The following is a 26,402-nucleotide window of genomic DNA, read 5'->3' as shown; positions in this document are numbered from 1 at the left end:
TTTTGGAAGTGTTTCAGATTTTTCAGTATCGATATGCATTGAAAAATCTATATTTTTGCACTTAGTTTATTTCAGATAGCTTTTTTAAAAGTTGGAGTGACTGTGTTGCACGCCACTGCTGAAATCCACCACAAGGCAAATTGTTGAAATTAGGATAGAAATGTAGATTAAAATATGATATTAAAGTATTTTAACATCTAAAAAAGTAAACACATCAGCTAGTTACACAAAGGAAATTACACATTGGGGCTGTTTCTACAAAAGTATTAGGCATTAAACAAGTGCCAGGCAGCGGAACAATTAACATGGTGTGTAAGAGGCTGGGCCCCTTCCTGTCCTTACTGCAGGCAAGATCACAGACCCAACAATATCCCTGTCCCAGGGAGGCGAACTTTATGCTAATTTAAGCAGCCCCTCACCTTCAGCAGTCCTTGGCTCAGCTCTGCGTCCCTGTAAACAAAGCTAGCAGAGATAGCGCACAAGCGCACAGCCCCGCCGCAATGTCTATTATCAGACTGCGAGCGAACTCATGTAGAATGGAAAAGAGAGTGGGAGTGACAAAGAAAGATCACTAAATAAAAGAGTGGAGAGACAGAAAAAGAGAAAGAGAGATATGTGTAAAGCTTTTGTCTATCTACAACATTGCTCAAGGTGACAGTTTGATTTAGAGTATTCTCATTCAGAAGGGGCAGCGACGCCAGTTTTCACAGGGTGCACTGAGTGGAACTGTCGGCTCTGTACCACGGGGCAATATGCTGAGCTGATTCAACAACTCCACGACAAATTATTTAAATATTGACATTAAACAGATCTGAAGAAGATAAAGGAGGTCTAGACAAAAAGTCTAAAGGTAATTTATTCAGCAAACCCCCATCTCAAGCAGGACTGGAATGGCAGAGAAACGGGCGAGTTGTAAACAACAGACATATCACCTTCTGTAGACCATCAGCACTGCGTTGACAACTGTGTAATTTTAGAGTATAGAAGCAAATTGTAGGCCACGTCTGCCTTGATTTTAGAAAAGACATTGTAGATAACAATGAAAGAAAGCGTGCTAAACTCTCCCGAGAGGGAGCACTATGGACCCTTTTTTTTTTTTTTTTTACATGCACAGTGGTCAGAAAACAGCTAATGGACTAAATTAGGGTTTGCAATCCACTTTGTGTTCAAGCAAAATTATTAAATAATACTAACAGAAAGGTTCTTTACCACTGTAATGCTAACTACTTTACTTGCAAGTGTAAAACTAGCCACTAAGGTCACTGTCATTGCAGTGGACATTGCTAAGCATTAGCAGCAACGCGAAAAGCACAATTTAGCATCACTGGTACCAAATGCTGTCAAATCCACCCACAGTCTTTGTTCCTATAAACAACCATGGAATAAGACCTTAGCGAGCACCGCTAATTACTTCATAAGAGGGGCTAAATATAAATATGCACTCTCTCTTAAATGACATCTGTACAGCAGTATTCTTCCCTTTCTCAGAAACTGCAATATGTTCTAAATAGGCTAAATGGAGAGAAATAATGAGCCATCTCACGCCACCCCCCTCCACCATCTCCACACGATGGTAAAAGGGGCTAAGTACACTCAGATGCAGCAAGCAAACAACTTGACCCGAGTGCATCTCCAGCCATGCACATTTATTCTTTTGTGGGATCCAGATGACAGATGCCGTGCTGTAAAGGCTAAAAAATATTAGAAGAACATTCGGAAAGTTTCAGAAAGGTGAGTCTTGTATAACAGGGATGATAGGTGACTTTGATCATTCCAATCCTTGTTGCTTTCTTGTGGTCAGGTATGTCAGAAGTGCATTTTGACATGTCTTTTAGCATGCAGAGGTGGTTGTGAAATCAATAAAAAGGCCTGATCAGGTGATAGCAAGGGGCTCTTTCAGACCGACTGTGGCTGTGTCTAAAAGGTCCATCTGGGCTGCTGTCAGCCTCTCTCATATCTGTCAGTAAGCAGAGGAACGAAGAGGTAATAAATAATATATCAGCCCTGATATTTTTAGGTGAATCGAGGTCTCCGATCTTGCGGCTGGTGACCGACTTCTAAAGCTTTTATTTATTTATGCCTCTTTTTTTTTTCTTGGGAGATGATGGTGACGAAGGGTAGGCCGAGACCCTCATCTTGAAATAATGAAGAGGGTATCGGGAGACTCCCTACCGAGCGTTGCAAAAATGTCACCTTGGGAAAATGTCACACAGTATTACAAGAGCATTTCATGAATACTGTCTGACATGTCCACAAAAGGCGATATCAAACAAAGTCCAATGTTTCATCTTTGCATGAGGTTATGCGCATTGGACACTCTGACACAAGTTGATTGAGGGCAGCGTGATTTATGCAACAGAAGAGCGTCTGGCAGATAGGACAGAGGAAATGAGTGCATGAAGGAGAGCACTGGACAGCTTTGAAGTGATCAGAGTCTCATTAGGATAGCGCAGATTAGACAAAGGGAGTTCGAACTTGCCAGAGGCTCAGTCATTCACGCAAAGCAAAAGGCCATTCGGTCCAGAGTCTGAGCTGAACTGTGGGAAATGGCCATTTAAGAGATGCAAAAACAATACCCTGCTCACTAGAGCCTAGGGAAGGACTGCTCGCTGATCCAAAGAAATTTCCACTTGAGTTTCCAAAGAGATAAAGCAAGACAAGGCCTAAAAACAGAAGGGTGTGAATCGAAGACCTCTTTGCCACATTATGCCTTATAGAGACAATAATCAAAACGTCAACGCACCCTGGGCAACACCATTAGAGACATTCTCCGTGGAGAGCACAAAAAGATGCTCATTTGCTTGTTATGTTTTCATTTTTTTGCCTTTGAAATGTCAGCTCTGCTTTCATGAAAGGAAATGCGGGGATACTCTACGACATTTCAAAGGAGCACAACTTTTTTGCAAGTCTCTAGTGACATCTTGTGTGCTCATTTCAATTGAGAACAGAAAGAGAGAGAGGAACGAGACCAGTGCATGTGTGGGATGCAAATGCAAAAGTGGCGTTCACTCTAGGTATTATTTACAGATAAAAAGGGAATGCCACAAAATGGAGGCAAAAGATGAGAAGTCACATGGGACAACACAGTGACAGCACTGTTCTCTCATAAACATCTTTGGGGTACCTTGGGATGAGCCCCATGCCCTGTTTGTTTACAAGGAACAAGCGCAGATGGATTGACAGCATCTGCTTATAGTTACTGATTGATCTAAATATTACCACTACAGTGGATTGAGATTTGGGATAAGTATGGAAAAGAGAACTTTAACTGCAAGAAACTGTGAAAAATTGTGAACATTACTACTGAAACACTTACATGCCATCGAAGGGGTTGGTGCCAGGGACGACGTGGGTGCTGTCCCGGCCCACCAGGAAGCGGACACGCTGGTAGAAGGACTGCAGGGTGCTTAGACTGGAAGAGATCTGGGTTTCTTGGATGATGTCCAGTGGATCAGGAGAGCCCATACACAGAGCGGTAGCATGACATGACGCCTGCAAACAGCAGTCCGGGTCCATGCAGTCTATCAACCCGTCTGATGGAGAGAGGACAGGGTGGAGAGGTTAAATCTTCAATAATGGTAATGTAGTGTCAGAGCACAAAAAATTACTTATTTTGCTGTAAGTGAAAATGTATGTATCTGCTTGTAAACTGCCTTCACTTTCCAGCAAAATTTCCAGAAGGACAAAGCTTGTTTAGGTGGTTGATCTGATGGACTACCACAATGGTTTTCTATGGTGACTCATCTTTGTCAAGTTGGTCAGATGTGGTAGACCACCTTGTTCAAGGTGCCACGCTTACAGATTCACTCACAGTAGGGTTAGGGGGTAGTGTCTCATTAAGAAAACCAGCTAAATCAGGTATGACCTGGTTACCAGAAATGTTCAAAACCAACAGCACAGATGTCTTCCAACATGCTTATTTTGTCCAAGCTAACGTCATTTCCCCTTGGTTGATATCTTTAAAGGAGCGGAAAAAGATTTCATCATCCCAAGACGAAGACGGGCAATCCGTTAGCAGGATCTCAAAAAGTTCTAAGAAATAACTGCCTATGTTGGATGGCTTTCGATGCCCTACAGCTGTGTTACAGCAGTAAGTTAGAACTAGTCTTGCTTCTTATTTCCTTCAAGTTTTTTTTTTTCTTTCCAACAGTTTTCACACCTCTACAGGCAACCCAGCCTCTCCCTCCTATAATTCAGCTGAAATAATTCAGGACTTCAGGCCACGCTGAGAGGAACCCTTTAATGTGCTGAAGTGGGTCATCCCTTATTCTGTAATATCTCTCTCTCTTCCTCTATCTCTCTACTTTGTGGAACCTCTTTGACCAGATGGGCAAGATTATAAAAATATCGCCTCTCCTGGTGGAAGTATCACTGCTTGTTTCAGACGTCATGATAGTACTGCCAACTGACTGCTTTACTTCTAGCGTATGTGTTAGCACTTTCTGATTGGTATTCTATGGCTTATCGTCATTTTAGTTGTGTGTATGTATTTTTGTTATCTTCTACTGGGCTGGATACCCTCACAACCTGTTTTTCCTGTCAATCTCTAAAAAGTGATTATTTAGGATTGTAAGAAAAACACCACCAGGCCTGAAACTACATCAAATGATAACCAGTGCTAAAAAGTAGAGTATGGCAGCTATAGCAGAAGCATGATATGTAATCTCTCTGAAGATTGTGCACTTCAGAGCAAACATGTTTTATGCTCAGTGCGGTTCGTGACAAGACAAGGCTACCGTTGATTTAGAGGCTTGGCAGGAGGTCGGTTTTAAGCTGATGCTTGCTGGGAAATGGAGGTTAGATGATGTGGACTTGGTATGTCTATCTGTTAGCTTGGGGAACTTGAAGCCTATGATTTTTTACTAAAACAACCCACTCTTCTACAAAAGCTTCAAGCATCCACAGGAAAGGTCTGATAATTTCCACAGCTATTTAAAGAGCTACATTCTTTTAGCTCAATAAAGGTGCTCAAGAACTTAGTGTTCTCAGTGACCTACTGATAACAGTACACGTGTAACCGGTCCTACTCGACCCTTTCCGAGCGGGATTTGAATTGGGGTCTCCGGCGTGGGAGGCGGGCGCACTAACAAGGACTCTAAAGACCGCAGCCTCTAGCGTCAGTCGCTAGCGCATCTCTTGAGGCCAAGGGAGTGAGGCTTACATGCACAGCTCTTACTGGCCTACGCTACACTCACCCTCCCCCCCCAAACCTCACTCCCATCTGGGTCAACGGCACCAAATGTAACCGGTCCTACTTGACCCGCTCTGAGCGGGATTCGAACTGGCATCTTCGGCGTGGGAGGGGGCACGCTAAAAAGACCACAGCTTCTAGTGTCAGTCGCTAGTGTACCTCTTGAGGCCAGGGGAGGGATGTTTACACGCACAGTTCTTACTGGCCTTACACAGGCATAATAAACAACTCAAGAGAAGAGAAGAGAAGAGAAGAGAAGAGAAGAGAAGAGAAGAGAAGAGAAGAGAAGAGAAGAGAAGAGAAGAGAAGAGAAGAGAAGAGAAGAGAAGAGAAGAGAAGAGAAGAGAAGAGAAGAGAAGAGAGAAAATCTTCATAATAAATGTTAAGACAGCGTGTTGTTTGTGTTGTACCTCCGTCATTGTCCTTGCTGTCACTGCAGGCTGTCTCCATTGATGTGTCGCAGCCTGCTCCCCGCCAGCCCAGCTGACAAACGCAGTACCAGCCATTATTACCCAGTGTGCATCTGCCGTTACCATTGCACAGACCAGGACAGCCCTCTGTGCACACAAAAGCAAAACAGACACATTAGAAAGGGCACTTTTTACTAAAACAAATATTGCACTATAACAGACAAACCGTGGCAAAGCCTAGTTACTCTATCCAAGATGAAAAAGTTAAAATGAAGGGCTGTGGGTCAAAAGAGTGCTTCAGTAATAACAGTGATAACTTCAGGTGATTAACTGATACACCGTTTTAAGCCCTTATATCCTATAGAGGCAGACTCATACTGCAGAGCTCAGCCAGATCAATACATTCTCATTAGTGTTGTACAATAGATGCAGAACTCAGCTCTAAATAGAAAGAGAGAGGAAAAGAGAGAGCAAGAAAGAAAAGCAAGACAATGAGACACAACAGAGGTAGAAGCAAAATCTAACCCAGAAAAAAAACCATTATCATAACCAGATAAACAGCAATTTGTATAATCACAATGTATAATCACAGTTAGTGTTATTTCTTGGGAAATAACACTAACGACCTTAGCTTTAGATAATAGACTAATCTTAAATGTGAAAACCACAAGCTCCAGGCAAAAAAAAAAAAACAGAACCATATTCTGTTTTATACCTATAATGTAGAATGTCATGACACATTTGAAAATAGGATTTCACAGGGCTGCGGTTGAACAGGGAGGTTAATGCTGACAGGATGTTGATGGAACAGGTGGGCACGCGGTCCTATAGACACAGTATGCTAAATTCAACAGCGTAAAATGTCTCTCATTGTCATCTGTTTCCTCTTCCCCTCCCTACCACTTATCAGCTACCTGTCCAATTCTATTTCCGAAGATGAAAACACAGACGAAAGGCGAGAAACCCTACACCATCGAAATGTAAAATTCTGACAAGCTTTTTACAAGCCAAGAGCCGCTCTCCAAGATGTCTGAGCTGACCTATTTTGTCAGTGACAGTTAGCACAGCCACTGCTTGAATATCATAGAGACTGAAGGAAGGGAGAGAGTGAGAGTGGGAGTTTGTATAGAGAAAGAAAGGTGGTGGATGCCTGATAAGAAGGAAATCTGAGATGCCTCTAAAAGCCATGATCATTTCTAAAGATGGCTCAATGCATAATGGCATGCAGTGTTTTCACCCAGGCTTTGTGCATCATGTGCTCAATGTTCCAAGACAGCTGTGCTTCAATAACTGATATATGTAGCACATTTAGTATCATCTAAAGCAAGAAAAAAAAAATCAATTGCTGATCCTTGCCGTAGCATGTACTGTAAGTCTGCACCAAAATGGAGAAGCCATCAAGAATGGGCTGTAATGTTGACTTATATTATAATATAGCTGCACAGGTCAGCACAATGTCATGGTACGACTGGGTGATGTATCACAAATGGCAATCTTGGTAACTTGCAGTCTCATGTTCTTGTCCAAGCATGCTCCTGGAGGATCACCTTCCTTTAGAGTTTAGTTATAACTCAAGTTAAACACACCAGAACTAGCTAATCAAGGTCTTCACAGATGCTCATAAGTTCCAGGTATTTGTACTGGATCATGCTGAAGCTAAACTCTGAGGAAAGGTGGACCTCCAGAAGCAGCAGTGTGTCCCATTGTGCACAGTAGGGTGTCCCTTTGCAGCTGCTTGTAATGTATCCTTAAAGCTGGACAATTCACAGCGGAGTACTAGTCAACAGTCTACTCTTTGTCACGAAGTGCGAACTTTGACGAGGACAACAGATGGCATCCCGACCAAGATCTTTGAATCCCATTTCTAGTCTTTTTTTAGGAGATTTCGAAGGTACAAGGTTGTGCCTACAATTACAGTCTCCAGCTGACCCCACTTCGGAGTAAGGACAATCTTTGTGTGCTACAAGGCAGACAGTGATAGTTATATGCTTTGTTAACAAGCAAAGGGTGAACTTGACCAGTAGACAGCAGGTTGCTCCTTAAACACCCAAACAGACAAACAGCTGCACAGTCTACAGTGGCGAGACGTCTGAATGGTCTGTTCTGAATGCTTATTAAAGAGCTAAATAAATAAAGATCTGTGCTCTGCTGGCAGCAGTTCAGCTTAATTGGCAGTCCTTTCAGAGAGAGGCCCCTGTGGAGCGCACCCGCGCATCAGGCTGAAACAGCTACGGAGGGCCACGAAACAGCCTTGCGCGACCCCCTGCAGCTCACGCTGGCCGCACTGCCTCTCAATGGAGGGAGGAAGGGAGGGAAGGGGTGTGGCTCACAGAGCAAGAAAACCAGAGACAAGAAAGGGGAAGACAACGAGCAGGTAGGGGGTGTGGGCAGCTCAGGGCTCTGGCAGCACCGGTGCATAGCATGCTTTAATTAGAGAGGCTGCCGCTTCAGCACCTCTCTGAACCCCTACACCCCTCCTCCTGAACCCCCCTCTGCTGTGCTACACAGCTGCACTGAACATCCATTATGCATGGCGCCGGTTGGCAAGGTCCGTGACCCTCCGCCAGCCCTCCCTCCTTGGATCCTGTGGGCCATCCATCCCCCTGAGTTCCACAGCAGGGATACGGCAGCTAAGGAGCCGCTCCGGCTCCCGTGCCGCCCACTCAGCGGGCGTGAAGGTGCTAAGTGGCGAGGTGGCAAAGCAGCGTATTGGATGTGGTGGTACAACAGCAGCATGATTCGACAAGGACTGTGTTGGTGATGCATGAAAGCATGGGCTGATTGAAAATACGAGTGCAACCCTGAAGATGAGCTTTTTGAAGGATGGGTTGGTGGAAAAATGATAGAAAAGATAGGACAGGAGGAGTGCCATACCTTTCACTACCTTATCCAGATAGTGAGCTTTAGGGGGAGATAAAAGACAAGGACATATAAGGGAAGTTTTGAACAGTGCTGCTTCCATGACAAGACACAGACAGCTAGAGGCATGGGCTGGTTGCTTGAGACATCTAAGTTTACTGAAACACAGAGGGGCTGCAAAAGCGATTGCAAAGACAATAACATGCAACAAGCAAAACATCACTTCACAGGCTGGTAGAGAGTTAAAGGTATGGTGTGACAGGGTAGAGAAAGAGAGAGAGAGATGGAAAAAAAAATGTAGAGAGAAGTCTCAGTTTATCAGTACCTGTAATGCAGGAGTAAGATTTTTTTGGTAACACTTTCTATGAAGCCTGTATATTTGAATATAACACATTATAAAGCTATTCATAATGCCTTCTGTTGGACATGCATATTATACGGCTTTATGAATGAAGGTTGATAATGCAGTATGAATATTTGTACAATGAATTGGATGCAGACTTTCTGGAAAGTGTTAGTAGTTAAAAAAAAATTAAAAAAAAAAAAAATTAAATGTGTCGTTACAATTTAAAAACGAGTGTTTAGTGCATATTATATAGCTTTACGATTGGAGGTTGATAATGCATTATGAATATTTGTATAATGCATTATATTTCAATATACGTTTTGGAAGGTTTTACCATTTTATTTTATAAATAAAATTCATAAGTTACTAATTTTATAAAATTGTTACATCTATAAGGTGTAAGATGTATAAAGCTTATAAAGAAAGAGCATGTCACTGATGAGATGGCCAGGCTACGATCCAGCAGTGGAGAAGCAATGCATCATCTGTTGATCATTCTGCACATTACATCATGGACCGGCACACTTACCACCTTTAATGGCACACGTTTTACGAGAATGTATGGTCCCTGCTGTTGTTGGGATGCTATGTTTCACTATGGTGCATGTATGAAGAACATCAATACAAAAGACAAAATGCTACTGTAATGCCCCCGAAAAAAAACTAAAAAAACCTTACAACGCCCCTGCATTCGAAGATTTCTTGTTTTACTGAAATAGGAAGTTCATAAGATCAAAATAGAATATGGATTCTTTTGCTTTGCTTTTGTGAGAAGCTGTTACTGCAGAGTCTTCTTTTTTCTAGTCACTGACTGATAAACTCAGAGACTAAATCAAAAGTTACAGCTAGAGAAAAACTAAAACAAAAACAATACCAGATCAGACTATGTGGTTCCTTTTACAGAGAGGTAGATAAGGCTAGGATGAGAGACAAAAAGTAGAACAGAGAGAGACAATGATGTTGAGACACACATCAGGATGCAGTCTCACAGAACAGACTTTTTATTGGCCCATTAAGAACACTTAATGTGATTTACCCTGAAAAAACATTACAATCAACCATCAGATTTTAGGGTTATGGTTGGTGTTAGGGGCATCACTTATCAACCAATCACTGCTCTTTGATTTAAGGGGTAGGTTAGGGTTAGGGCTTCAATACGGCACAATGCAGGGCCTGAACTTCTTAGAATATTTTTAAATACTTAAATATATATTTTTTCTTTCAACAAATGGTCATTGCTTAACTTTTAACTTAACTTAAGGATTGAATTGTTTTTTGAATAAATATCTAAAAAAAATAACTAACAATAGCTTAAGAGGATAATAAGCTTGACTACAATATTTGTAAAAACTGATCAAATGAAACAACAGAAATTTAATGTGTATAGCTATATTCCATGCTAGGAATTTTATTATCGTAAAATCTGACCATGGAGCAAACTAATACACCTGGCTCAACTGAAGGACGGGTGGCTTCTCTCCATTTATGGGGTTGTGTGCTATTGGGCAGTGAAACCAATTAGACTAAATCTATTTCTAAAAGTATAAATTATGATCTAAAATGCTTTGACAATAACATACTCTTTTTAATATATTACACTAAAATACATTTTTTGTTAAGTATCAATTTGATACATCAGGCTTCTATGACATATAGTATGACATACGAGAATATGCATCTCACACATCTTAATTTTATTCAGACACCCAAACTGACCAGAAATATGTAATTTGGTGCAGCTGCTGATATTTATATGGCCAAAAAGTAAGATGTAACTTGTAATGTAAATCAATGTTATCTTTATAACAGTATAGCAGACTTAAAAAAAAAAAAAAAAAACTCCAGATAATAAGATGATATTAAAAATCGTATAGTTTTATAATCAAAGATTTGCAAAGATTTTTATTGTGGGGGACAAAACATATGATGATTGAGAGATGAACAGATAAACTTTCCTCAAAGGCCTGATGTATCATATTTGATAATCACATTTTAACATGATAAAAAACAAAACTAAAAAAGATGTAAGGATAATCATGTAAAGCCAATTTGCTTCATTCCAGTAAGTGTTTCTCGTGAAATATTTGCAATATAAAAGCTTTTATATTGTTAGTTATGTTACTTTATAAAAACACGATTTCACAGATTTCACGACCTGATTGTGGTACAATTATACTAAAAGGCCTTTTATTTGCTCAAAAAGTATCAACTATCAATCAGATGATAGAAAGATTGTAATAAATTGTGTAAAACATTTTCATGCAAAATTTGGATCATGTTAATAATTTAGACGCACTGTATTTTTTCGGTTCAAATAAAACTAAATTAAAGTCGAAACACGTAACTTAAACAATAACTTTACCAAAAGGAATTGCAAATATAATTAATATTTTTAACTGAAAAACATTTTTTTATTTGTTAAATTGCTTTGCAATTTAATTCCCCAACATAAAGAACGCCTTTCCGGTGACTGCCCAGCTCGTGCAATGCAAATGTTTGGGTTCAAAATGAACTAATCGAATGGAACGAGAAAGAGAATAAGAAAGGGAAGTGATGAGTAGAAATGAAAAGACACCATAGCACATTCCCACATTAAAATGCATGAAGACAAGCTTCATATCCTTGAGCAAACCTGTTCATGCTATGCCGGGTTGCACAAATTCAATTACGCATGCTTTCTCTCACACCTTCCCCCCCGCCACGACTCCACCCTCATCCCACGCTTCTTACCGATGGTGCAGTGTTCTCCGTTCCATCCCGGGCTGCATTCACACTTCCCGTCCTTGCAGGTCCCGTGTTCGCTGCAGCGCGGGTGACAAGCCCGTTGTTCGCACCCGGCGCCCATCCAGCCCTCGTCGCAGCGACAGCTTCCCGCCACACAGATGCCATGTCCACCACAGTCCGCTGCGCACAGCTCTGCGGGACGGGGGGAGAAGGGGTGTTAGCCAAGAGGAGGTAAAGAGAAAGCAAATCCAGGAGTTATTGTCAGTGATGGGACGGCCACGCTCCACTACCTTGTCTGATGGGTAGTGAAAAGAAATTCCTGCACCTCATAAAGGGGGCTATCCCTTTTGGACAATACAAATCTAATAAGACCATTACAAAGCAGGGGTTCGAGGATTTGTGGGAGGTTTAACAGGGCAGATTTTCTGCTGTGTCTCTTCCTTTTTGGATTCCTACTTTTTTGGGGGGAATTCCTTCTTTTGTTTGGGAGAAAGAAGAAAGAAAAGTCGAAGAACAAAATCCAATTTGGACTTCCTTTAGAAATGGAGACACACGCTGGATCATTGAAGTCGTTTCACTGCATAAGTAATGAGGTGAAAGCTGAGGCAGCGTGGCAAAAAATAGTTTTTCTATAAAAGAAAGATCTGTGAGAGACAATAATTGAAAGTTAATTCACAAATTAAATCTAACACTTGAGATTTCACAAATAAAATGGTCTCTGCCTCTGAGGGTTCTGGGAAGGTTTGGCTTCACGTGTCTAGTGAGTTTGAAATCTTGACATAATGAAAAAGTTGTGGTATAAAGCACAAAACATCAAGTGAAGGGGTAGTTAACATGGAATACTTTTGACATGCCCAGCTATACTTCATCTAAAACTATTTGAAACAATATATAAAAAAATTCATGATCTCATTAGAACTGAAAAATTACATGGATTTTTTGTACTTCAAAAAAATCTTCATACCACAGATCAATATAAAATGGACTAGCTTCAGGTATTGCCATCTTTGCAGGGGCAATTTGTCCCCAAAATGTAGGATTTACCACACACGATTTTAAAAGGTGGATACAATAAACAGATAAATTATTATAAAAAATAAAAAAAAGAACAAATATTTTCATGCTATGCAAATGAGAGCCCTCTTCAAAGTGTAGAACAGTGGTTATGTAATATTGTCTAATTATCCAAATCTATGCAGAAGGGAGCCAGAAAGAAGGTCGCTTATAGGCCAATAATGAGTCAATTATGCTAATGTAACTCTGCATTATGTCATTATTACAAATAAAAAAAAGTTAAGTTAGTCTTTTAGCATTAGCATTACCAGATTTAAAAGCTTGAAGGCAAAAAAAAAAAAAAAAAAAAAATCCTTCCCTCATGCTAATTACAACACTGGGCCTTTGTTAAATTATGTAAATGCCCTTAATTTCACATGCGACATTTCAATTAGAGGCATCCTAATGGCATTTCATTGCTTAAAGTTGTCAAGGAGACACAGTTGCTCATTTTCTCTCGTTCTTACTCTCTTTTAGTGTCCCTCTTTCAATTCGCCTAGTATTTTGCCTCTCGCAAAAACATCTCGCATGATAATGCAAATATCGTTTTCTCATAAAGGTGTTCCTCAAAGCGATTCTCGTTAAGGTAACACAGCAGCCAAGTGGCAGGATGATACCATCTGTGAATCGTTCCCACAATGCTTCACTGCAGGGCAAAGACGCTCTGAACGTTGTACAATAATTGGGTAACTCCTGCTTGCGTCCTTTAATGGAGGAGGAGAACTAATTGATGCAGATCTTGATTGTTTGCAACAGCTCATTTCAGAATGTGTTGGAGCTGCCAGCCTGCAAACATACTAGAGCTGAAAGCTTTCTTTTTCAATTACCAGAAGTGACCAAAAGAACAGACACAAAAAAATAAGAGGAAAAAAGCAGGAGTGACAGAGAGGGAGGAAGTGATTTTCAGATTTTAGGAGTGGCCGTATCTTCGTTTAGTTTTGTGGCATAACATTTATTTCATCCCCAACATTTATGTTATAACCATTACCATATAACCATACATTAATTAATGTAATCAAATGTGCAGCAAACAAAACACTTTGCCGCTAATGGTTTCACAGATGTTTGCCAAGGGGATAAATATACCGGAACTTTACTTTTTATTTAATTTAATTGAAAATGTTTAAATTAATTACATTTTATTTTTTAATTTATATAAAAAAAAAAAATTCAATTAAATAATATACCAAAACTCACAATTTGCACAGGCCGGCACAGGAGAGTACAAGTTTCTTAATAATTTAGTCATGCTGGATCTTTCGCTTGAGAAGCCAGGCTTTAAATGGCTATTTCCAGCAAATCCCTCGGATTACATAATAGGTCAGTCTGTCTGCTTGGCATTAAAGTGAAATTCATATTCACAGATAGTTATGTTTCAAAAATTCCCGTAATTCTCTGATCTCGCAAAGCCTTGTGGTGTTTGCAATAGCAGTGACCAAAATAACAATATTGCATCACTGCTTTTAAACACTTTGAGTGATATCAATAATAAATGTCCCTTTTTCGAGGGCATTTGGGCATTTTGAAGATGATAACATGTAAGATGTTTTGATTTGTGCAACATTTGTTCATTCATTAATTAGTCAGTTTGTCTTACATGTTATCATACCATGTTATTTTGTTCAAAATTACATTATTTGAGGTGCATTCTGGGATGCTTTTTAAACAGCATTTTAGGACTGCTTTACCTTCACTTACCACATATATATACACTCACCTAAAGGATTATTAGGAACACCTGTTCAATTTCTCATTAATGCAATTATCTAATCAACCAATCACATGGCAGTTGCTTCAATGCATTTAGGGGTGTGGTCCTGGTCAAGACAATCTCCTGAACTCCAAACTGAATGTCAGAATGGGAAAGAAAGGTGATTTAAGCAATTTTGAGCGTGGCATGGTTGTTGGTGCCAGACGGGCTGGTCTGAGTATTTCACAATCTGCTCAGTTACTGGGATTTTCACGCACAACCATTTCTAGGGTTTACAAAGAATGGTGTGAAAAGGGAAAAACATCCAGTATGCGGCAGTCCTGTGGGCGAAAATGCCTTGTTGATGCTAGAGGTCAGAGGAGAATGGGCCGACTGATTCAAGCTGATAGAAGAGCAACTTTGACTGAAATAACCACTCGTTACAACCGAGGTATGCAGCAAAGCATTTGTGAAGCCACAACACGCACAACCTTGAGGCGGATGGGCTACAACAGCAGAAGACCCCACCGGGTACCACTCATCTCCACTACAAATAGGAAAAAGAGGCTACAATTTGTACGAGCTCACCAAAATTGGACAGTTGAAGACTGGAAAAATGTTGCCTGGTCTGATAATGCACCATGTCACAAAGCTCGAATCATTTCAAATTGGTTTCTTGAACATGACAATGAGTTCACTGTACTAAAATGGCCCCCACAGTCACCAGATCTCAACCCAATAGAGCATCTTTGGGATGTGGTGGAACGGGAGCTTCGTGCCCTGGATGTGCATCCCACAAATCTCCATAAACTGCAAGATGCTATCCTATCAATATGGGCCAACATTTCTAAAGAATGCTTTCAGCACCTTGTTGAATCAATGCCACGTAGAATTAAGGCAGTTCTGAAGGCGAAAGGGGGTCAAACACAGTATTAGTATGGTGTTCCTAATAATCCTTTAGGTGAGTGTATAGCGCCATTAAAAAATATCACCCAACTAATGCTGTAAACTATACAGGCAACCCTCTCCTTTGGTACATAACAAAACTATAATATTAGAGCTATTATATTTTACTATAAACTATTATATTCAACTGCTATTTATTGTCAGATATAATAACTGCACTCAAATAAATAAATAAAAATGTTTGTATACAGCTCAGTTGCATTTCCATTTTATTTCCATTTATTTAAAACATACATATATAATTAACAGTAATAAGTGTTTTATAGCCAACTCTATATCAAACTGTGAACATACATTTTTCAGATGTAAATGCAACGTTAAGCGATATTGTTCACAAGCTGATTTATCTGCGTTTTTCCGCAGTTGAAACACAGATTGAGCGATTACATGAGACGTGATACTCTTCAGCAAGTTGTACTGTATCTTTCAACATACCTAGTTCATGAATGTTTTTTCATGCTATAACTTCATGCTATAACTAAAGTGGAAGAACAGACTCCACTCCCATTTAGCTGACTGAGGAGCTACAGCAATCAGTCACAACACATTTAAAGTTTTGAAGAACAAAACGCCATTTTGGTGATAAAAGGACATCATTTGTGATTATTGGATACAAATAATGTTTGATGGGGGAAAAACCGCACACCTGGCAACCCTGACTCGAACTTCAGGTGACTCAAAGGATCAAATAGAGCCTGCTTTAGTGTCACTATGTTTTTTTTTTAACAGTTAATGCATTATTGTCATGTTAACAGCCTTAAATTCAACACAAGAGACATTTTATTTACACACAGTATGAGTTACAGTGCTCCCTGATTGACAGAATATAATCAGCCCTGATCATCGGCTATTTTGAAACAATCAGCAAAATAATTGCATTTATCGACCGATACAGGTTGTTTGCTGATAATATAAAACGCACATGTGTATTATTACTTCAGTTAGTTAAAAGTTTAGGTGCTTCTCCTGCATTCGAAATGTACTCCAGTCATGATTTTAAAGATTGTGTTTCACCTTAACTAAACCAAAACCACAGGTGTGAGACTCCTGTCCAGTGTGATGTAAGAAGACATCAGTGTACCAGCTTGAGGGGAAATCAAAGCACACTTTCCACAGGTCACTGTGAGAACCTCCATGAGGTGCTACACTGCTTTAGCTGTATCAGACGCTGCTGTTTCACCCCCGCCTCCTGATGGAGGTCTAACTAGCGTGACTGAAACAGCTCAAATGTGGAAAAATCTCTGTGAAAAGGTGGTCAGGCATGACCGGGAGAGGGGTCGAGAAGAGGAGACTTAAGTGTTTTGAAACCATGGAGAATTTGACCAAACTGCCTATTCTTGATGGGATCAAAGAAAGGAAATGAAACAGTGCTAACTTTATCAACCGAGTTTCAAAAATGGCTGCTTAATTCAGAAGGAAAAAATGTCTTTGAAGTGTTTCTAATTTAAACGTTCTATAATGGCCAATAGACTGAGCGTTTGAAGAAGCACTTAGCATATATTGTTTTCTCTGAATTTTCTCAAATCACACGAGCCGAGAACAGTGAGGTAAATTATGTGAAGCATGAAATTACACCCTGACACCTGTAGCCACCGCTGTCATGGCAACAGGTGGCGTGAAGATTAGCAACGATAAGCTGCATCAAGTTTCATTTAGAGGGTTTAGGAAATTTTAACAGAAATCACTTTGTGCACAGGCACGCAGAAATATGAGATGAACTGCTCACAAAGAGATAAATTCACAAACACAGGTGTACGATTTGCCCTTCAGATTAGTGTGACGCTAACACTGTCCTCCATACAGACACACACAATTGATATGATCAGATCAGGCAGGTATTTGTTTGCGATACTTAAATTATTTAAGTTTATTAAATCATAGAATGCCAAGAAGAATATATATATATATATATATATATATATATATATATATATATATATACATACATATACATATATACATATATTATATATATACATATATATATATATATATATATATATATATATATATATATATATATATATATATATATATATATATATATACACATACATATATATATATATATATACATACTACATATATACACATATATATACATACTACATCTATCTATCTATCTATCTATCTATCTATCTATCTATCTATCTATCTATCTATCTATCTATCTATCTATCGCGTTCATGCTTGCGGTTGCCAGATCTCAAGAGTTTAAATCCCCCAATCAGAGCTTTTGTGTTAAAAGAACACATTTTCTGTCCGTGTTTTACTTCAATCTGGCAATTGTTTACTACTTTCAATCTGGCAACCATGCACACATGGTTAAATAAAATAAAATAACAAATAAAAATAAAATAAAATAGAAAAATAAACAGTTGAAAAAACTAAAACTAAATTAATAAATACTATCATAGTATATGAAAAATATCAAAACAACACTGATTGGTGCACACAAATGAGAATAACTAAATAGTTCTTCCTTCTGTTCATTTAGTTAAAACAATAATAAGCTAAATAAATAAATAGATAAATACAAAGTAACAAGGCTGAAATAGGGAAGTGAACATAACAGCATAGGGCATTTCGTCATTCGGCCACTGCACTGACCTGTGGAGCAGTCGTGACCGGTCCAGTTGGGGTCACAGTTACAAGTGTTGGTGTCAGCCAAGAAGGTCCCGTGTCCCGAGCACTGCTCCATACATGAAGCACGTGGACTTTCGCATCCAGGACCTCCCCAACCTACAAAACAGTGGCACTCTCCACGTACACAGACACCTCTCCCTGAGCAGGTCGGGTCCAGGCAGTCCACTGCACAAAAACACACAGCACAGGTATTCAGTAACTCATTTTCCACATGGCTAATTCAAAGCAGAAATCAAAAGTAAAAATACATCAGAAGAGCCATTTCCCATCAGACCAAACTCATCATCAAAGACAAGCACACTATATCAAACATGCATGCATTCACATCAAACTGTCATAGCTCAGTGTCCCCTTCTGTTCATCTTCCTTTCGTTGTGTGACTCAGGCCTTAGTCATCCATCCTATAGACCAAAAAAGAAGGACTCTAGAGGTTTAGCTCTTGTAGCAGAGAGCGCGCCGCATGGCCAGCCGCGTCTGAGGAGGCCTGACACTTCTAAAAACCCTGAGAGCAACAGGATTTACAAACGGTCAAATTAAATGGCAGCATTCGATGTCGTGCAGTAAACTGGCAGGTGGGAAGAGTGTTGCTCTCTCTCTCTCTGACTTCTCTAGCTGGTGGTAATGAGATTTCCTCCCAGCGCCGGGAAGGGAAAAGACTGGCGCGGTCGGAGCATGTTCTGCTAAATTGAAAAGCGATGCTGGATGTGGTCCCCCCCACTTACTGTGAACCCAAAACCAAGCGTGACAGAATGCAAACAAGGACACCTACAATGGCCCATGGGCAACAAACTCAGCTTCCTGTACCCATGTTACTCTTAATTCATTTCTAACCCTTGTTGAAGAATGAACTGGGATCAGTTACGCCCAACAAACATTCTCACGACGGATGTTCTTAAAATAAAGTAAAAACTTTTGCAGTTTTTGCAACCCATTTGACAAATATGAATGACATACGTGAAAACGGATGTTCAAAGGGAAAAAATGTAGGCAGCAGGGTTGCACACTGTTTAGAACTGAGAATGCCTTTAAAATTCTAATTCCATTCCTGAATTTGACATAAGGTATAGCAAATAGAATGCAATTTGAATTTAAATGTAACAATGTAAAAAATGAAATTACTTCAAATTCAGAAGAATGTATATGTCATTCTTAACTAGAAAACTAGTTCAAACTTTTTTATGATAGATAGAACGATAGTATGCTAAAACGAATGAATACATACAAACAAACAAACCATACAATGCTAAAACAAACCAAACAATAGAATGTTAGAACAAACAATACAATGCTAAAACCAAACAACAGAATGCTAAAACAAACTATAGAATCCTTGAATGAACAATAGAATGTTAACAAACAAACGATAGAATGCTAGAACAGAATGCTAAAACAAACAAACAATAGAATGCTAGAATGAACAATAGAATGTTAATCAACAAACGATAGAATGCTAGAACAAACAACCAATAGCATGATAGAATGAAAAATAGAATATTAAAACAAACAAAGGATAGAATGCTAAAACAAATAAACAATAGAATGCTTGAATGAACAATAGAATGTTAACAAACAAACGATATAATGCTAGAACAAACAACAGAATGCTAAAACAAACAATAGAATGCTTGAATGAACAATAGAATGTTAACAAACAAATGACAGAATGCTAGAACAAACAACAGAATGCTAAAACAAACAAACAATAGCATGATAGAGCGAAAAATAGAATGTTAAAACAAACGAAGGGTGGAATGCTAAAACAAATAAACAACAGATTGCTAGAATGAACAATGGAATGTTTTATCAAACAATAGCATGCTTGAATGAACAATAGAATTTTAACAAACAGATGATAGAATGCTAGAACAAACAAACAATAGCATGATAGAATGAAAAATAGAATGTTAAAACAAACGAACGATAGAATGCTAAAACAAATAAACAACAGATTACTAGAACGAATGATCTTTGAAAGGCTAAAACGAACAAACAAACAAATGATAGATTGCTAGAAGACTAGAAAAGAATGAATGAACTACTGGTTATTTAATAACCAATTGTGGACAATTTTTTTTAAATGCATTTATTTGATATTTCTTTAAATTACAATTCTTATTGTCATTACAATTAATTTGTCCTACTGGCCTATTCAAATTACAAATCATGAACTATTTAAAAAAAATAAAATAAGTAGAAACAGTAATATTGTGATATTATATAGATAAATATATTATTTTTAATATATTTTAAAATGTAATTTATTCCTGTAATGCAAAGCTGAATTTTCAGCATCATTACTCCAGTCTTCAGTGTCACATTATCCTCAATCTAAATGCTGATTTGCTGCTCAAGAAACATTTCTGGCTTAATATTTTTGTGGAAATAATTATTATTATTTATTTTTTTGATTCCTTGATGAATAAAAAGTTAAAAAGAACATCATTTATTTAAAATAGACTTTTGTAAAAGTCTTTACTGACAGTTTTGTATTAATTTCATCGGGAAACAAATCTTTCCGCCTCCACAACTTTTGTACGGTACTGTATAACTATGTGGAAATGAAGGTGTGAAACCAGAACGTGCCCTCACAGATGGCTAACATGAGGCCAGCTGGGACATGATGGGAAAGGAGGGATGGGGTCGCTACATTGCCGACTCCCTTTACCATGACACAAACGGGTGGAGAGGCCGTTCCTATAGATGAGCAGGAGTTCGGGTCTCTTAGCAGATGGTTTGGGCACAAGGCACAGAGATCATAGGCTAAATGACAAGAGCCTCTCTCCTGGCAATTAATCATCACCGCCTGAAGGTCGCGGCGAAGAAAGGTAGAACCGTTAAAGGGCCAGCGTCGGCATTCTCTTCCTCAACGGCCAACGGTGAGACCCGAAATAGAATTGCCGGGGGTCAGAAGAGTCAGAACATACCATTTGTCAAAATCGCACACATCATTTTTCATCTTCAAATGAGAGCCTTCAAAAACTGCCAAACACAATGGCTACTTTAATCTTATCTCTTCACAGCTCGGTCGCCCCTGTCGTCGGGCTGCTGTAGTCTCCGTTCAGGCTTCTCAGTGCAAATTTGACTTATTGGATCTTGACCCAAATGAATTGTTCTTCTCTTAATGGATTGCTTTGGACCCTCAGACGTATCCATAATGCATGTGAAGGAGCGAGGAGAATTCCTAGGCGAAACGAGATGAGTCGGATACTTATGGGCCTGCTCGAAAACTCGAAGGTCATGTACGCCCATCTTAAATATTCAGAAGGGTACTTATGCATACTAAAAAAGGCCAAGACGGGCCTCTTTCTCCATTTCTGTGTGATTTGGTGCATAAAAATTGGGTGTATAAAAAAAGAGGGGCAACGGCAACACTAAAATAGCTCATAATGTATTGCAGATTGTATAATGGTGCGAGGCTGGTGATATTACACATACACTACCCGACACAAGCTTGGAAGTTTTCTACTGTAACGCATTTAAAATGTAATTTATCCCTGTGATCAAAGCTGAATTTTCAGCATCATTACTCCAGTCTTCAGTGTCACATGATCTTTCAGAAATCATTCTAATATGCTGATTTGCTGCCCAAGAAACATTTACTATTACTATCAATATTGAAAACAGTTGTGCTGCTTAATATTTTTGTGGCAACGGTGATTTTTTTTTTTTTCTGATTATTTGATGAATAGAAAGTTCAAAAGAACAGCATTTATTTGAAATAGAAACCTTTTGTAACATTATGCCTTTGTCACTTTTGATAAAATTGAATGCATCCTTACTGATTTAAAAAAAAAAAAAAAAAACTTTTTTAAACCTTACTTAACCCAAACTTTAAAATGGTTGTCTATCAATATCCAGCAGCAAAAACTGTTTTCAACATTGATAATAAGAAATGTTTCTTGAGCATCAAATCAGAATATTACTATGATTTCTGAAGGATCATGTGACACTGAAGATTGGACTTTTTTTATTATTTTTTGTTATTAAAAATACAAACTTCTTTTGTGACCAGTAGTGTATATTGGCTGGGCGTTTTTTTTCCTCTAAATTTTGTGAGAATACTATAAAAAAGATTTTTCATATACTCTGGTACCTTCTTCGCAGTTCTCCCCTTTGTAGCCTGGATTACAGATGCAAGTTCCCACAATGCATGTGCCATGTCCGCTGCAGGTTATGTCGATGCACTGGTTAGTAGGAACATCACATTCGGATCCTTTCCAACCGCTGTGACACATGCAGCGGCCTTTGAGGTACTGACCGTTCCCACTGCAAAGCACCGGACAGGACGCTGGAAAGAATACACACATACACAACATGTCACAGAGCTGCCAAATGTAGCTTGGGCTGGCCTGCTGGACTCAACTCTTGTCTGTGTGAAAATCAATATGAGCACTGCAGCAAAAGCTACAGTAGTAAAAGTATATGAAACCACATCGATCCAGAAGTTTTATGTATGAACAAGGGATTTCTGAATAGCGAATGATCAGAGACTAGAATACACAAGAAACATGCAAACAGCAGTGAGAGAACAGAATTCAAGTATGAAAAATCAATGTTGAAGTGACGGGGCACAAGAGAACCAATTCATCCTGATAAAGTTCCCTTGGCCTTTGGAATTAAAATAGCCCCACATCATCACATAGCCTTCACCATACCTAGAGATTGGCATGGTTTTATTTCAGTTAGCCTAATAGCTAGTTTGATTTGCATTGAGAGATGATCTTATGTAAAGTACCCCATGCCAATCTCTAGGTATGGTGAAGGCTATGTGATGATGTGGGGCTATTTTAATTCCAAAGGCCAAGGGAACTTTATCAGGATGCATAGTATCCTAATTTTTTTTTTTTTTAAATACTTAAAAATAAAAATCTGCCTGCCTCTATGGGAATTTAACATAGGGGTGTACTCACTTATGCACCATGTATTTTAAGGAAGAACATTTATTTATTTACGATACATTATTCATTCACAAAGAAAATTGGTGTCCTTAAAGGTTGGATTTTTCCTAATTTTTTAAATTAAGGCATTAAGTTCAATTTCCAAAATATGATTTTTTATTCCTCTTTTTAGTCAACTTTAGCATGGGTGTATTCACTTATGCATTGCACTGTATATATAGTATCTTAATGTCTTTGCATATGAAGCACTTTTAATTCAATTTACCGCGTTCATTTAATTAATTATTTATGAAAAAAAAAATTACGTGTTACAGTTATCAACCCGTTTAACGCAGACCTACGTAGGTCATCTTACATTGTATACCGTTGATTGATGACGAACATGAGGCATTGATTTTATAATCTCAGAGCAACACACAACGGTGTTTCATTTCTAAATGAATGCACGTTTTGAGCGAATCAATCGGGCAAACCAATGATTCAATGACTTACTCATTTAGACATTTACCGCCACCTACTGGCAGTTTTATTTTCTTATTTAGAGTATCAGTTAATTACAACAAAACTATTTAATTTCTCCATATTAATAAAAAAACCATTAAAGGAATAATTTACCCCAAAATATAAATTCTGTCATCATTTACCCACCCTGTCCGTTAAGGCCTAAAAGTTTATAATAAATTCTTTGTTGAATTAAACAGAATATATATATAAAACAAATTCTGAAGCTACTTTTTGCAATGTCTATTTGATGCTTTTCTGATTTAACACAACAATGACCATAAATTATCGTTTGGGGGTAATTTCACAGCCAAATTTGATGTGCGATTAATGCGATTAATTCGATTAATTAATCGCCACATTGTGTAAATAATTAGATTACAAATTTTAATCGCTTGACAGCATACATACTGTACTGTACTTATACATAGTTGAAAAACATGGCGACCATGATTATATTAGTAAGAAACAGAAAATGCGTGTGTGACAGAGAAAGTGAAGCAGAAATGATTGCAGGGATGAAAGACCAAAAGTAATAAACAGAGAAAAGTAGGCTAATGGAGGAGTAGGCAAACAGAAATCTCACCTCTGCTGCAGTCGGGTCCTCTAAAGCCAGGAAAACAGTGGCAGTTTCCAGCCACACAGTCTCCATTCCCAAAACAGTTACTAGGACAGTCATCGATAGAGTCTGCAAGAGAATGTCATCAATGTTTGTCAGAATGACGCACACATTCATCAGTGCTTCACCTGCTGGATTCAGTTTATTCTCTTTCCCTACAGAATGTGGTGCAAAAAGCTTAATTTCCTGTTGTACTCTACGTTCCGTTTCAATTTTAAAGGGGTCATATGGGCGGGGGGGGGGGATCAAATTTTCCGTGATTTTTCAAAATATGAGTTCACTATGAAAACATACTGTAACTTTCAGAACTCAAAACTCTATTCCCAGGCCAAAGCATGAAACTAAGCATGAAAAACAGCTCAAAGACGGAACTGATATTAAAGTGTTGTTACTTATTTAGATTTTAGAATAATAACAGAGGTCTTTTGGAGGTGATTTTTTTTTTTTTTCATATGCTAAAATACGAGAGTAAACGCTTTCAAATCACATTTTGTTTGATCATCCCGATCAGTCCAACATAGAAATATTATATTGGTTCAACCAATGAGGTGAGTTTAAAGCAGAGTTATTATTTGCCTGACCAATGGCAGAGAGGGGTGTGTTCAGGGAAATGTCAAAATGTTTGCAAATTTTAATAATGCAAAAATAGTGACACAAAAATCACCTTTAAGCTCGACTAATATTATAACAGAATTTGTTTTACAAAATGTATGTATGGTAGCCAATAAACGAAAAGTGATCGTTTTCAAAAAAAAAAAAAAAAAATTCAAATCAAGTACAGGTATAAAAAAAGCATTACTTTTTCCATAAATATGAGTAAACAAAGTGTGACATTTTCTGTTAGCCAGCAGGTCTAAGGTGAAGTGGAACTCAATTGGAACCACTTGATGAATTTACTTCAGCCTAATGAGGAACTCTCTGTAATTACTGTTGCCGCTTTTGTGACACGGCAATAACATTGACCATTGCAAAAACCAACATGAGTGCATGACACATCCAGTGACACGGCTAATGGAAATTCCATCTAACACACTCCTTCAGTGAAGCGTGCTAATTTAAATGCGAGGAATGTCGACATGTCAATTACAAGATTTCTGACTTAAGCAGGAGTATATATAAAAGGGGTTTATTACAGATGGCGGATATATTAGACAGACTCCTGGTGTGAAGAAGTGGCGCTTGATTCTTGGTAGACATCGTCTGTTCACACTTACAGCAGTCTAGAAGCATTTAGATAACTGTCTTAAGTGATCAAGGCATCACAGATTTAAAACTCATGAATATTAATTAGTTTGCCCATAAATGTGCATAAAGGGTCTACATAATAAATGGATACACAGATCAGGTCTGTAATAGAGTAAGTACTCCAAGTCTAAACTGGCATGCAAACAATGACATTAGTAAATAAAAAATAAATAATGTAACACTTTTGATAGCAAGTTATTTTTTCAACATAAAACTCTTTACAGAGTAATTTGCGATCATTCTTGATGACCGATTAAAGTCCTTAAGTGGACTTTTTATTTGATAACCTCATTGCTACATCTGCCGCTGTCTGTCCCGGGATTCTGTAGCTTAGTGGATAAACACATGGATCAACCACCAAATGCTAAGCATGAATCACTTTCTGCGACTGATAACAACTGCAACGGAGGGACAGAAAAGCATTAAAACAAACAAATTTGTGCTAGATCGTCACTTGTTATAACACACATGAAAAAAAAAGAGAGAATTTTTGAGAATTGGAACAATTTCCTCTGTATTAGATATATCACTCCATAAAGCGGTGGGGACAAATTTGCCCATTGTGAACTTAAATGACGGCACACGTGACGTGATAAACTTCCGTTTTTGTACTGAAGCAAATCCACACACAATTTTGTACAGCTAAAATCAGACGCAACCTGAATTAAACATGAAATAGCAGTGGAAAATATTCCCTCTCTAAGGATCCCCGCGAGTCTCTGGTGCGCCTGTGGTTGAGCTCTCTCGACAAAGATGCTTTTGTGCCGGACAAAGGGCTGGAAATGTGAGCCCGGACACAGCCTTCCCCTTCCTCAAGAGAGTCAATCATCGCAGAGGATGCAGCAGACGGGAAGCTGAACGGAGGGAAGGGGGGAGAAAAGAAGGAGAGAGGGCGGTAACTACACTGTGCCGCAGAGAATGTTTTTGACCGAATTTTAAAGGCACAAGTCTCCTGATGTGAGAGGAAAAGGCTGGCAGATTTGCCATCCCCTGGTACACCCGGGCCTATCAAGCCCTATGTTTGATGGCTTCCAGCCTCCATTTCTAAGCCTAGGGCACATACAGGTCTCTCAAAAGCCTGTGGTGGCTATAGACGGGAGTGTATATGTGTATAGTACCCTAAAAATAATGAAGTCTTCGCCATTTGTATTTACCTCAACAGATACAATTATACACGAGATGGCTTTTTCTCTTCATATCTGTCAAGAAAGTCTCTACAATCTATCTCTCGCTGTGACTGTCACTCTCATGTAA

The 26,402-nt window shown here is 38.7% G+C and overlaps 1 protein-coding gene across 1 annotated transcript in view; it reads right to left on the bottom strand.

The window, feature by feature from the left end:
* tenm4 (teneurin transmembrane protein 4) overlaps positions 1-26,402 on the bottom strand; it is a 232,444-nt gene that overhangs the window by 65,217 nt on the left and 140,825 nt on the right. The window contains exons 11-16 of the mRNA XM_084419906.1: positions 23,871-23,972; positions 21,979-22,173; positions 17,850-18,050; positions 11,537-11,722; positions 5,602-5,748; positions 3,317-3,533 (exon numbers count right to left, since the gene is read on the bottom strand). Of these exons, the coding sequence (XP_084276032.1) occupies positions 3,317-3,533; positions 5,602-5,748; positions 11,537-11,722; positions 17,850-18,050; positions 21,979-22,173; positions 23,871-23,972 (1,048 nt within the window). The remainder of the gene's footprint in view (positions 1-3,316; positions 3,534-5,601; positions 5,749-11,536; positions 11,723-17,849; positions 18,051-21,978; positions 22,174-23,870; positions 23,973-26,402) is intronic.

Source organism: Rutilus rutilus (genome assembly GCF_951802725.1).
Source record: "Rutilus rutilus genome assembly, chromosome: 9".
Classification (NCBI taxonomy): Eukaryota; Metazoa; Chordata; class Actinopteri; order Cypriniformes; family Leuciscidae; genus Rutilus; species Rutilus rutilus.
This window is presented reverse-complemented; position numbering and strand designations above follow the sequence as displayed.